The 14,735-nt window shown below is 42.9% G+C and overlaps 1 protein-coding gene across 1 annotated transcript in view; it reads right to left on the bottom strand.

The window, feature by feature from the left end:
• LOC109290674 (sorting nexin-29-like) overlaps nt 1-14,735 on the bottom strand; it is a 438,962-nt gene that overhangs the window by 353,522 nt on the left and 70,705 nt on the right. The window contains exon 3 of the mRNA XM_019507381.1: nt 4,290-4,396. Coding sequence (XP_019362926.1) covers nt 4,290-4,396 — 107 coding nt within the window. The remainder of the gene's footprint in view (nt 1-4,289; nt 4,397-14,735) is intronic.

The raw sequence follows: 14,735 nt of genomic DNA, 5'->3' as shown, positions 1-14,735 counted from the left end.
TGGAAGAAAGTCATTCAGTCTTGCATTCTCAATGGCTAGAGCAGTGGTCACCATCCGGTGGATCCCAATCGGCTAGTATATCAGGGAGCCTCTGACAGTCGATCTTAGTCTGGAGGGGTTGAGTACACGTGGACTCAGCCCCGCCAGACTGAGATTAACGGTCAGAGGCTCCACAATCAGGAGCAGCAGGAAGCACATGAGGAGCGGCCAGAATGCAGTCCGGGAGTGGGGGGACATACGTAGCTGGGCTGAGCCGTGCCCCCTGCCACCAGGGCCAGGCTGGATGAGTGGGATGATCCCCCTCCATGCCCTCCCACCCTGCGGTGAAGGAGGGAATGGGGAAGGGGCAGGGGCGAGTGGGGCCCTAGCCAGGCCAGGGGAGGGTCACAGCCTGGGCAGCTCATCCAGGGGTGTGGAGGGAATCCCATACTGTACACACCCTGGCGGAGGCCCGGGGGCCATGTGCCTTCCTGATAAGTGCGTGGGGCAGAGGTGGCTGCCAATGCACACTGGGCTTTGTCCCCAAAGCCCTGTGCACAGATTTGGGGGGGGGGGGACACGTGGCCCCTGGGCCTCTGCTGGCGTGCATGCAGTGCAGGAGCCCCCCCGCAGCCCTGGATGAGCCACCCTGCATGCAGATCCGGGGACACATGTTCCCCATGCCCTCCCAGGCTGTGTGCCCCCTCACACACACCCTCCAGATGAGCCACTCATGACTTCATCCTGCGCCTGCCTGGCTGGGCAGGGCCTGCCCCTGCTCCACTCCTGCAACACCATGGAGGGGAAGAGGGCAGGTCAAGGCCCCAGCAGTGAGGGAGAGAGAGGGGCACAGGCAGGAGCAGGGGCTGGGGAGAGTGAGGGACAAGCAGAGGCCTGAGGGGCACACGCCCCCGGGCCTCCGCTTGTCCCACCACCCGGCCTGACTCACTCTCCCCAGTCCCTGCTCCTGTCTGTGCCCCGCTCTCTCCCTCACCGCTGGGGCCTCAATCTGCCCAGCTCCCCCATGGCCCTTTCCCCTTCCCCCACCCTTTTCCCCCACAGACTGACCTCCTGGGGGGGGTCGCACCCCCAAATAATTTTTTCTCCCTCTGCCTCAATTTGCCCCCCACTTCCCTCCCCACACGCTGACGGTGGCAGCAGCACAGGGTAGATCTTGGGTTGTTTTTTAATTCAGAAAGTGATCTCCTACCCAAAAAAGGTAGAGACCACTGGGCTAGAAAATGGCTAGAGAACAGTTTTTTAAGGAATAAAAAATACATCCAATGAAACTAACATTTTAAAAAATATCTTCACAGGTTTGCGGGAAAGACTATTTTAAAGTAATCAAAACAGGAACTGACAGTTATTGGAAAACTTGTGTTCTGAATATTAAGCAAAGCTCAACAAACATATTTAAGGCATGTTTTTAAGCTTTCAAGAAAAACTCTGGAGAGCTGGACAAATATTTTCTATCCATTCTGGCTCCCCTTGTTAAGGATGCTATTCCTCAGACTTTCTGTGACTATTGTAATGCAGAACTATTCATGGTGGGAAGTAGAGGTTTGGACTGTAGTCATAGTTTCAGTATATAAAGCCTTTGTCCCATCAGCAGATCCATCCCTCTGTCACTTTTATTCCCCATTTCTTGGCAGGAATAATCTGCACCAGGAAACAGAAGACCCAACTTTAATTATCGAGTCTCTAGTAGTCTTTTCATAATACGCATTAGGGGCATCTTGAGCATTTTTTTCTGCATAACTTATAATTTAAATGTGATGAAATGCAAGTTTAAATCCATGAATAAAATCAATCATGAATAGGGCCCTAAATTGGACAAGCCTGAAACTGCAAGGAAAGCTGAATTCTGTTCTCCATAATTAGATGTACTTAAGAAAAGTCACCCAAAAATTAGTGTGTCAGATATTTTTTTTCCAGTTTTGCATTATGAGTGCTCATCTCTTCATTTCAGGAAATGTTCGTTACTAGTGTACAGAAAAATAAAAGAAAAACACTGTAAACAATAGAGTCCCTTATGCACATCAACCCAACCATAGATCTTGTCCAGGATGTGCAGACAAAAATCACAGCTGGTTTTTGTTGTGTTAACTAATCCTTGGTAACATTTAGTGATTGTTTGTTTTCAGAATAAATGTAATGCAGGCGCTAAGGACTTTGTATTTCCCAGTGTGCCTGTGACTGGAAAACTTCTGAAGCAGGTAATGTTATTAAGACAAACCCTCCAAAACAACCACAAATCAAAAGACACATTTATTTTCTAGGCACAACAAAATGATATTAATAATAAAGAAAAACATGCTTTACAGTGAGATTAATTTGTTTTCATTGTTCATGTGGCTTGCATTATAAAAATCTCTGGAGTCTACTCTATACAACATAATGAGTCTAGTCCATATTACACAGGGATGGCTAACAGAGCTATATGTATTGCTTAATGTTATCCACACACCTTGCTAACAACTCAAAACAATGGGTGCACTGGGAGTGGTATCAGACTTTGCAGCAGAAGAAATCATGATTACTAATGATGTTCTATTTCTTTTTCTCGGGAGTTTCATAAATTTGGACTGTTTATGTAGATTTTATGCAAAAGTATTTACTTAGGAATATTCATAATGTTCAAATCACTAAACAAAGTTCATTAAATCAATTTTCTTCTAATTTGCTGTAATCTCTCCATAGTTTATATATATCATTTGTTAAATCAATATATTCATAGTGAATAAATAAAGTAGTGACTGAATAAAACTTTATAGCAAAGTTGTATTCTTTATACATTTTAATGTATTTAAATGGTAATATGCATAAATTAATAACAAAACTTTCCTTCCTAATTGTAAATGATAAAAAAGCAACTTTGGACAATAAGTTACATACAGCCAGCCAGCCAGCCAAGATTTATCTCATATTTCTGTAAAAACCATAACATCCTTATTCACTGGTGATAAACTTGTGGGGGGCAAGGAGAGGGTATCTCTGGTTTTTTGCTGGAAAACTCTACTAACCACGTGGTCCTGTAATTTGATATGTCGACAGCATTAGATTGGCTTTAATCTGGTCATAACATGAGGCCCATCCCTACTCCAGATCTAGCTCTATAATACTGTTACAGTAACATTTGAGGTGTCCTCTTTCCCTACCCTTTCGCTTGTTAACTACCATTAAGTCACATTGGTATCCTCCACATACTAAAGAAAAATGAAAGCAGTGTTGGTAATGTAATCCGGATCATTAAAGGAACTGCATCCTTATAGCCACATGAAATCTATGAACGCTACATATGCTGTGCTGAGAAGAAGAAGGTTTTTAGGCTTTACAATGGATAAAGTAAGGACATCTCCACTTCTACAGGTCCAAAAAATCAGACCGTTATTAGTAGTACTATCTTGCATAAAAACTGGGGAGGGCTATCTGAAAATCCTGAAGCGTGGGGAAATAAAGCTAGTGAGTGAGATTTTTAATGATTATAAAGAAATTATACCTATTTTATTATGAAATAGTCCTTAGACGGGTATAGTGAGGTAAACAAGGGGACATTAAAAGACCTTGTTAAGTTCCATCAGCCATTTTTGGTTTACATCTTATCCTTTGAACTAAGCAACAAGCCTCACCGCAGTACTAACTGAATTGAGCTTTGTTCTGGCACAGCAATCAGATAGTGTTACAAGGAAATTACAAGTATCATCTGATATGCCACTTGTACTTGTAAGTTTAAGGGGCCCGAAGGAAATTACAGCCTCACAAGGGGGAGCTAATGATGGTTATAATTTTGTGAAGGTTTGAAATGGAAAGTATCTTAACATACGGTCTGTAATATTTACTGTGCTTACAAGCATACCAGGTAATGTTATGTATTAACTATACAATTCAGAGAGAGGGGGGATGGAACGGTGACTAAAGTACATGGTGTCTTAACAAATACTGAGGACAACAAACTGGTCCAAAATGAATAATGTTGTTAGGTATCTTATTACTCAGGAAAGCACAATTTATTAAGAATAGCAATGTGTGCACTTTTTAATCTATGAACAATGGCATAGCAATTCTGAAGCTAGTAAAGTATGTCAATTCTGATATCAAAGTATAGGCATATGCTTTCTCTAAAAGGAAAAGATATATTTCATAAATGCCCATGACTAAAAAATAACTTGTTCAATCAGTGTCATAGTTCTGAAATAAATAATTCAAAACATAAAAAAATGCCTGATATTTATTATGTAATTTAGGAGGAAATGGTCTTTCAGCCCAAAGAGCTTTTGCTATTAACACAATCTAAACTGTACCATTCTTACCTCAATCAATTTTCTTTCATAAGAACTAGCTAGTTCTTCATTGTTTTCCACTTGCTTTTGCTCAGGAATGGTAAATTCACCTTCAATGTTCCAAAGGTTGGGCAGAACTAAAATAAAAAAAATTCATTAAATGGAAATGGAAGTGACTGTAGTGAATACGTAAATAAATTTTTCAGAATGAATACCTTCAAAAATGCTTTAGCAAAATATTGAACACCAATAAAAAAGTAACTTAAATACAAAACGGGGGGGTTCTTTTTTTTTAAAGCAATATTTAAGTAGCTTCTCATAACAGTAAAACACAAAATTTAATAAAAACTCAGGTAATGGCAAATAACTAGTATTAATGTGTTAAGTATGTTGTGGGCACATACACAATAACTGTATGGTAAAATAGGACACAATTTGTTAATTAAATTCCCTAATAGCCCTGTCCTAAAATTCTCTAACTCTTAAGCAAAGGCTACATAGTTTTGAAAATAGTTCATTATAATTCCTTTTAAAAAGTATCTTAGAGAAACTAATGAAGCATTGCCCAGGCAAAGAGGAAGAAAGCTCCCTACATTTGACTGAATTATATCTGATAAATCGGAAATTATGACCCTCTCCTCCCCTCCCAGCCCCTCCCTACCCAAAGAGTCCATCCACATTTGGAAAGTAAATTTAGAAAGTCTACAGGATAACCAAAATGGAGTCTAACCATAACGGATAACAACTGAGAATTATTTTTGTGGTCCAATCAATAAAGATGCAGCTTTTCAGAGTTATGCATTAGTTCTGAATCAAATGACTGACAATTTAAAACCCTTCTATTTATTTTGTTAACAATATCACTGAATTCAGGGAAAAAAACAAGGTTTCAAAATACTTGGAAACAACTGAACTTAAATCAATAATTATATTATAAAAGTTTCTAACTTTTTTGTATCAGTATTCAGAATAGTCATACTGGCATAATTTATAGTTAATACACTTTCAGTCTTACATAAAAAAGTAATACTCAGTATGTTCTTAAGCATAAATTGCAATAGCACTTAGGGGACAACTATGAAAACAAGATCTTCTCATAGACGAAACCTTTATGATTTCTTTAAAATGAGGTACGCTGCAGAAATGAGACTACATATAAAATGCCAATTTGCTCAACAGATGTTTCCTTTGTATCTGTTTCGAAAAAGGACACAATGACCCAGTTTTATTCCTTTTCCCCAGGATGATACTATGGGAGAGCAAACTGGATTGAGTTCTCTTTCACATCAACTACCGTACTCCAGGCTAAACTAAGATTCCAAATTTATTATTAGTGATGATGTACAAGAAGGAACTTGCATAGCTTGATATTACAATTCAAGCTGAAGTTGCAAGACTGGAGGAAGAATTATCAACATGTAGATATAAAATATGGTTTTAAAATAGTAATTTGTCAAACTGCATGCTCTTAATGTACCTGCGGTACTTGAAAAATGTGCAAGTTGCAGCCAACAATCTGCTGTGAAAAAAATGCATAATTACCACCATTAACATCACCAAGGCTGACAACATTCTGATTTACAAAAAGATCCATTCTCAAATTGCTACAGTATTTACAGAGATTCTACTTATCCTTTACTCGTGTCTTAACAACAACATAATTCAAATAAAAGATATTAAGTAAAAGATTACCAGAACATAAAGCAAATTATAAAGCAAGAACAAAGCAAATCATTTTCTAGATACTGAAAATTATTTTTCAGGTGAAAAGAGTTTACTCCTGAAAGGTACAGCAGTTATTTTTCATAGTTTCATAGTTTCTAGGGTCGGAAGCGACCTTAGCAGATCATCTAGTCCGATCCCCTGCCATGGTAGGAAAGAGTACTGGGGTCAAACGACCCAGCAAGGTGTTCATCTAACCTCTTCTTAAAAACCCCCAGGGTAGGAGCCTGCACCACCTCTCTTGGAAGTTGGTTCCAGACCCTAGCCACCCTGACCGTGAAGTAGCGCCTCCTGATGTCTAACCTAAACCTACCCTCTGCCAGCTTGTGACCGTTATTCCTGGTCACTCCTGGCGGTGTTCGGGAGAACAATGACTCCCCCAATGCCTGCTGATCCCCCCTGACTAGTTTGTAACAGGCCACAAGATCCCCCCTCAGCCTTCTCTTTTGGAGGCTGAACAGGTTCAGGTCCCGTAGCCTCTCCTCATAGGACCTGCCCTGCTGTCCCCTGATCATGCGAGTGGCCCTCCTCTGGACCCTCTCGATGCTGTCCGCATCCCTCTTGAAGTGCGGCGCCCAGAACTGGACGCAGTACTCCAACTGCGGCCTGACCAGTGCCGCATAGAGGGGGAGGATCACCTCTTTTGACCTGCTTGAAATGCATCTGTGGATGCATGACAAGGTACGGTTGGCCTTCCTAACTGCCTCCCCACACTGCCGACCCATGTTCATCTTGGAGTCAATGATGACTCCAAGATCCTTTTCCACCTCCGTGCTGACAAGAGGGGAGTTCCCCAACCTGTAGGTTTTCACTGAGTTTCTTTGCACCTAGAATAGTTCTAGGGTTCTGCCCTGAAGACACTGCCAAAAAGTATTCTAAAATTACCTGAAGCAGTCCGGAAGACAAAGGTAACAGCTCTTTTATTCATCTCTACAGAACACCAAGAATTTAACTTTTCCTTAAATAGTTAATCAATAAAATGTAAGACTTTAGAGAACTGGAGAGCAAATATTTAATCGTTTTTCAGAATAAGTTTGATTCCCATTTGATACCCAAATTTTATCCCCTAAACTTCGCACAGATTGTAATTACTCAATTACCTTGGATATGTGAAAGTTAATAAAAACACGCTAAAATTAAACAAATTGACTAGTACCTGTGCACCAGAGGGAGCACTTTTTGGCACAGAACAACACTGATACGGATGGTTAATCTTATTTAATATCCACTCTTGCTTGGTTTGCAACTACTCAGTTCAGATTTGAACTATAATATTTGACTGTGCTTCTCAATTAGACAACCAGTAAACAGAAAACAGTCTTACACCTCCATGAGTGAAAAAAAAATGGAACGGAAAATGGAAGTTACCCTAATAAGATAAAATGGGCAAATTATGGTGTTATCATTACTTTACTAATAGAGAAAGCTAGCATGATCCAGAACAGAGTCAAAACTGTCTCAGACAAATTAAGTTCTTTACGTAATTTTATGAAGAATGGAATTTACTATAAACAAAAGTACTACAGGAAGTAGAACAAGAGACTGATTTTAGAAACTGATTGAAAGGAAAAGACAAGAGACTCATTTTTGAAACAAAAGGGACAAACATTCAAAAGGAATGTTTCCACGTTTGCTATTATTAAAGCAGCACAGCATTAGGAGACAGGAATGAGATTGTGAAAAGAAGTCATAAGCACCAAGATTTCAGTTAGCCAGAGAAACAAGAATGTGTATAAATTTTCCTTTCCTAATCTAAAATTTAGACAGCACAAAAGCCCACACCTAAAAAAATAAAAGCTACATTGCAAAGCAAAACAAAAAGATGACCATGTCTCCTGAACCACATAAGCAGAAAAGCTTATGTACGTGTTAAAATACAAACGGGAATAAAAAAGGGCTCCCAGATAAATTACAAATGTCTAGTAAATATGCATAGCAAAGAGGGGGGGAAAAACCCGTCAGGAACAAAACAACTAAATATGGTGATAAATGAAATACTGTGAATAATCACTGAAAAGAAAAGATATGGGAATCCATTTAGTTCATGATGAGTGGTATACCAGAATACAAGAAATGGCAAGAAGTTAAAAAAACTGACAGAAAGGAAGGATTCTGAGGAGATGAATAGAGGAAAAGAATTACCAGCTGTCAGTTAGCAATGAGATACCTTATATGAGGTAATAAAGGACCTGGTGCCGAGAGACAAACATTGCTGAGAATCTGAATATCCTCATTATAAAAAAAAGTCCCAGCATATATACATTAAGGAGGACAAAGTGCAGCAGAATACATTTTATAGCAGACAAAAAAATAACACATGAAAATGAGGGCCACATGAAGCTGGATTTAATAAAAAGATAGAGAAGCAAATTACCTGCAACCAGGAGTTTCACAATGCCTGGAAAAGTATGTTATTTTGTAATTTATGCTCAAATTATTAGAATCCCCGGATTCATAGTCTCCACTGAGCCCGGAGGCCGAGAACACAGATCAGCTGCTGCTCCCAGTCATGGGGGCACATCAGAGCCTGTCACGGGCGGGGACCCAGGAGCGGCCATGATCTCTCCTAGCATCCCCTACCATGCCAAGTTGGTATAAATGCACCCTCGTTCTCGCCCGCCACGTCTTTGATGACAAAAGTATTAAGGGAGGCTGCCTTTTGCTCCCTTGGACACGGTACCCCGATGTATCGCAGTTTGTGTCCCGTCTTAGCGGACCCCGTGAATTAAAGCCTCAAGGGCCACGCGTGGCTCCTACCACTCCTGATACCATGCCCCAAGCCTCGCAGATGTACCGGCCATTGTCTAGACAAATCCCTTGCCGCGCCCTCATGGCGGCCCCTTGCTTGCCTCGCTATAGCCCGTGTCCTCACGGGCGTCCTCTGCGCACGTCTTAGTTGTCCGCACCCTTGCGGGTCCCCTGGCCTCTCTCGTGGCTGTTTAGCCTGCGCTCTCTCACAAGCACTCCCTGGTCTCTCTCCTCTCACCGATGCCCGCATTCCCCGCAGACGCTCTCTCTGGCCTCTCTTGCGGCCGTGCCCCACCGGGGCACTCTCACGATCCCACCCGCACTGGGGCCCTGCCTCCCAAACAGGGCTCAGGTGGCCATAGCCATGCCTGGCCCCCAAATCCCCTCTCTGGGGCTTCTATTCCTGTGTGCCCTCCCTGGGGCTTCTATTCCTGCGTGCCCTCCCTGGCACTTAACACAAGCACCCTCTGGGCTTCTCGCCGGTGCCCACTCTGGTCCTCCTCACAACTGGGGCTCAGGTGGCCGTAGCCGTGCCTGGCCCCCAATGCACTGTGCCCCTTCTCAGGGCTGGGGTCAGTGCCCCCCCTCCTCGGGTCTACAACCCCCACCAAGGCTCAGGTGGCTGTAGCCGTGCCTGGCCCCCAGATTCCCCTCTTGGGGCTTCCAGCCTTCCCTGCTTGCAAGTGTGGGAATTGAGGTGAGGGCCCCACCAGGCCAGAGCCAGGGATGTTTGTTCAAGGAAAGGGAGTGGGAGTGCAGGCAGCACTATGGGGTCAGGCTGGACTGGCCCCACATCTGCAGGAGCACAGGAGCTGCATGCTATAGGGATGGGTCTGGCTGGCCCCACACACTGCTACCACCTGCAGCCAAGGACTTGGGCAGGAGAGCTGCATTTACGAGGTCCATGGGGCTAACCCTGTATAGTGCTGCCCTGTGCAGCTGGGGACTCGGGCAGAACAGCAGCTGCTTGTTTTGGAGCCAGGTGGGGCTGGCCATGCACTTTGCCACCATGTGTGGCCAGGGATTTGGGTGGGAGCACTACTGGGCTGGGTGGGAGCTGTGTGTTACGGGGCCGGATGGGGCTGGCCCCGCATGCTGCCACCACCTGCAGCGGGGAAGCGTTGTGGGAGCACAGGGAGCTGCACACTATAGGGCCAGAAGGGCCTGTCCCGGCTCGCTCCCACCACATGCTGTTTCAAGGGACTCCAAGGACCCCCTCAGGCCCAACCACCCACACCCCCATACCCTCCCAAAGTCCCCACACACATTCCTACCCCCCACCATAACTCCAAACACAACCCCACACCCTCCCACACACCCCACCATACCCACACACACCCACTACACCCCCACATACACACTAACAATATACAAGAGTAAGACTGTATTACGAGCTATTAGGCAATCATGTCTAGATATACTATGCATACACACACAAATCAGGACAAAATATGTTTTAAAATTAAATTAAAATAAATTATACTAGATGTTTGATTTTTATTTTTTTTAGTACATGGTATGGTGTTTTTTTCCAGTTTCATGTTGGCAACCTCCTTCCCAAAAGGAGTACTTCCAGGGTGAGTGGAGGGATTTCTGGTGGCAATAGTCAGGGGTTAGGGGCAGGACTTCTGGTGGCAAAATGGTGACCAGGGGCAGGGCACCTGTCAAGGGGCAGGTCTACCCTTGTGGCCCCCAACAGCTCACCCAAACTCATTAAGTGGCCCTCCAGCCAAATTAATTGCTCACCCCTGCATTAACATGTGGCCAGTTTACTACTTATGATGCGATTAACAGCTCAATGTGCAGTGGAGGGGCTGGCTGGGGCAGAAGAGTTCTACAGTGCAGGGCTAGCCAGCAGGCAGCCCCCACACTGTAGTACCCTCATGCCCCAGCAAACTCCAGTCACCGTCTACATGTGCGTTGTGGTGGAGTAAATAACTCCGCTGAAGGATAGTACTTGTGTTGGGAAGGACTATCCTACAGCAGAGTTAATTAGTTTACTCTGGCCTAACAGGAGTGTGCAACGTGATGGTAACACTTTACTGTGGAGCTAATTAGTTAAGTCCACCATAAAGCGTCTCGTGCAGATGCATCCTCAGTCAGCATCTGCCTGCAGGATTTAAGCCAACTAACAACGCTGAGTCTATGAAAGAAATCAGAAATCCCCCTACTTCCCCCTCATTATAGAAATAGAATAATTTTTCTATTTTTGGCTTAGTTTAAATGTTAAAGACACTATGGAAGATAAACAAAGTTATTAGAAGCAGAGAACAGAAACACATGCTCTGTCACTAAAAGAAAAGGGACTTGTAATACACTGGCTTGAATGCATGCCACTAGATGCTCAAATATTTTGAGCAATTAGCAATTAGCTGGAGTCCTTGAAAACAAATGATGAAGCATATAAGCACCACCCACAGAGACTTTGTTTGCAATGATAAAATCTCTTCTACGTACTGCAGGTAGCATACGTAGCAAACTACATTTATAAACTTTGCATATGCTATGCATATTTGACTATGACTTGTTAAAAGCTACAGGTTGAAACAAATATTTACTGATGGAAGAAAACTAAGATGATATGAATAACCCCCATAAAAAGACAGATAAATCAGCATATAAAAATATGATTAAGTGGGGTAAGTCTCTCTATGAATGTTTACATTCAATCAATGAAGAAAATGGCTTGAGATATGGCATTTTTAAAAGATGCTAAAGTAGACACGATAAACAATCAGACATCTGGAGGAAGCAGCTGGAGGTACAGCAATTAAACAACCTATAGAATCAGCTAATATTTTGCTGAAGGTGTTGTCTGGCTGTAAGCATTCATAGTTGAGTTTTTGCATTTTACCTTGTTTTTCCAGATTTTAATTCAAACAGAGAAAAGGACCCTCTTTATTTTGTGATTTTACTATAATGTGCCCATTATTAGAACTTAAGCAATAAGCAGTTTCACAAGAAAGGCTTTGTCAGTTACTGGATAAGACTGTTTTCACAAAAATATGGCACAGAAGATGTTAAAGGAAAAATTGCAAAGAAAATGTATGCTAGAACCACATACTACATGGGTAGGATAAGCAAAACAGCTCAAGGAATATTCTGGCAAAGAATATTTTCCCCACAGCAAAAGTGGCAACAAGCTACGTCTGATCAACAGTGCTGACCCAGCAGCTGGAGGAATTCCTCAGAGGAAAGGATCAAAACTACGAAGTAAATCTGGTACTTGACTGATAATGCAACTGGCAATAAATATTACAAAAAAAAAACAAAACACATTGTGTGTTTTGATAATCACTTTGTCTTAATTCTATAGCATTGCTTGCCAACAACAACTTTATTATGGACAAAAATTTGGTACTGTAATTCAAAACATAACAATTCTATTTTAATAACTAATCCTTTCCTAACTCAAAGAAGTAATTAAGTTCCTAATGTGACTCATGAAAACAAGCAATTTCTCTGCTCCAAAAAACAAACCAAAACAATATAATACAACAGGTGCAAAGTTTCATAGATTCATAGATGTTTGGGTCGGAAGGGACCTTAGCAGATCAAGTCCAACCCCCTGCCCTGGGCAGGAAAGAGCACTGGGGTCAAATGACCCCATCCAGGTGCCTCCTCTTAAAGACCCCCAAGGTAGAAGAGAGCACCACCTCCCTTGGAAGCCCGTTCCAGATTCTGGCAACCCTTACCATAAAGAAGTTCTTTGTGATGTCTAACCTAAATTTGCCCTCCGTCAGTTTGTGGCCATTGTTCCTAGTTACTGCAAGGGGCGCCCTGGTAAACAGAGCATCTCCTATTCCTTGCTGCCCCCCCACCTCCCCCGATGAATTTGTAAGTGGCCACAAGACCACCTCTCAGTCTTCTCTTGCAGAGGCTGAAGATCTCTTCTCATAGGGCTTTGCCTACGGGCCCCTAACCATATGAGTGGCCCTCCTCTTAACCCTCTTGAGATGTCCACATCCCTCTTGAAGTGTGGCATCCAAAACTGGACGCAGTACTCCAACTGCAGCCTGACCAATGCCACATAGAGGAGAAGCGTCACCTCCCTGGACCTGTTTGTCATGCACCTGCTAATACATGGTAAAGTGTGGTTAGCTTTATTGATCACTTGGTCACACTGACAACTCATGTTCATCTTAGTGTCAACAATGAAACAGAAACTTCCCCAATGGTATGTGTATACCCAGATTTGCTTAATATTTTTATCAAACTGAGTTCAAACTTTGGCACTGTCAACAATCCTTTCCTGGCAATGAATGAAGGCCTGCTGTGTTCAACAGCAGGTATGCAAGCCAGCTTCAATATCACTGATCATATGATGGTGCCAAAGTATCTACTGACATTGAAATAAATGGAGCCTCAGAGACTAATGAAGTATTTTCTTCCTGAGACATAGGCAGTAATTAAGAAACTACTGAACTGCATGGAGAGATAGATCTTAACCACAGTTCAACTTGATTCTTTTTTGGTCATTCCTTCTGTTGAATGCATGTAAAATAACATGGGTTAGGAGAGAGACGTGTCAATAATGTTCCCAGTATGTCAATATTCAGCTTCACTCCATCATCTCCTCTGACCCTTATGGTATAGCTTGATCCTTTAATCAGGGTTGTGAATGGGACATGGAAAAGAATAACTAATAAAACTTGGATTCCCTAAGGTCCTTGGCTGCTGGCTTAAAATTTAGTGCATGACTAAGTCTGTCAGCCCAACTGAAGGTGCAATCTGGGTGAGGCTTGGGCGATGCTGTAAATTTGAGGGGAAATCAGATCCTTGAACAGAAGATGTAAATAGGAATAGAAAACTGGAAAGATTCCTTCTGGGTCATTTAGTGAGTTCCCCTTCTTTCACAGAGACGTATGCTATGTAATCCCTCTTCTTAATTTAAAAGTTTCTTACCCCCAAAGTTCACATTAAGAGGCTGGTTCAGAACTTAACTTCTATGATGGTTACAAATCTTCTTCTACTTTCCAGCTTAAATTCATTCACGGCCAGTTCACACTCATATGTTCTTGGCCAGTTTACACTCATATGTTCTTGTGCCAACATCATCCTTTAGCTTAAATAGCTTTTCTCCCTCCCCAACTTTATTCTCCTTATATATTTATAGAGAGCCTCTCTTTTGCTATGCTAAACAGGCAAAGCTCTTCTATATGGCTGCTACCTTGCAGTCCTTCTCTACACCCATTCAAGTTTGAATCTTACCAGTGGCCTTGTCCAGCTGCATTAATACTTTTCTATCACTATTGAAAATACCTCTCCTGTCATATCAAACATCACATTTGCCTTTTTCACAGCCACATCATACAAGTGAGTCAGGCCTTCTGTGATCTAATATGCCTAGAACTTTCTCCTCTGTCATTACCAAATGATGAACCTCAGTTTGTTGTGGAAGTCGTTAGTCCCTAAGAGCACATCTACACTGAAAATGTCCCTAAATATATTAGTCCAAGACAACTTTAAATTTAAGATGACCCCCAAAAGAATTAATTGTATACCAGAAAATTATAAAAACCTAATTATGGGGGGGTCATCTTAAATTAGGTCCCCTCCCACTGCTGCAGTGGGAAAAGCAATGGCAGGGGAGCAAGCCCCCACCTGTCCCTCCTGCTGCTACCCCCTGGTGCCTGCACCCTGCAGTTCCTGTCCCCCTACAATCAGTCCTCCTTCTCCCCTTGTCCTCCACACTTGCTCATAGATCACTTGCAACCCCCTACCTCTTACCCTATGCAGCAACTCTGGCTCCAACCCAAGGCACAAAGCACATGATGGATCCAGCCCTGTCCTTGGCTGTACAGCTGCAGCAGCAGCAGCTCCAGCCCCAGGCCCAGCCTTAGCCAGGCAGCAGCACTGCCAGAAGCTCCAGCCCTAGCTCTGGATCAGGGCGGGCTGCCATGGCTGCAGCAGTAGCTCTGGCCCCCGGTGGCTGGAGCCAGAGCCACGACAACTGCTTGCTCCCAGCCAGTACTTGAATCCAAGACAAGGTTTTTTCCTCTCATA

The sequence above is a fragment of the Gavialis gangeticus genome, unplaced genomic scaffold, assembly GCF_001723915.1.
Source record: "Gavialis gangeticus isolate Ggan-Ray unplaced genomic scaffold, GavGan_comp1, whole genome shotgun sequence".
Classification (NCBI taxonomy): Eukaryota; Metazoa; Chordata; order Crocodylia; family Gavialidae; genus Gavialis; species Gavialis gangeticus.
This window is presented reverse-complemented; position numbering and strand designations above follow the sequence as displayed.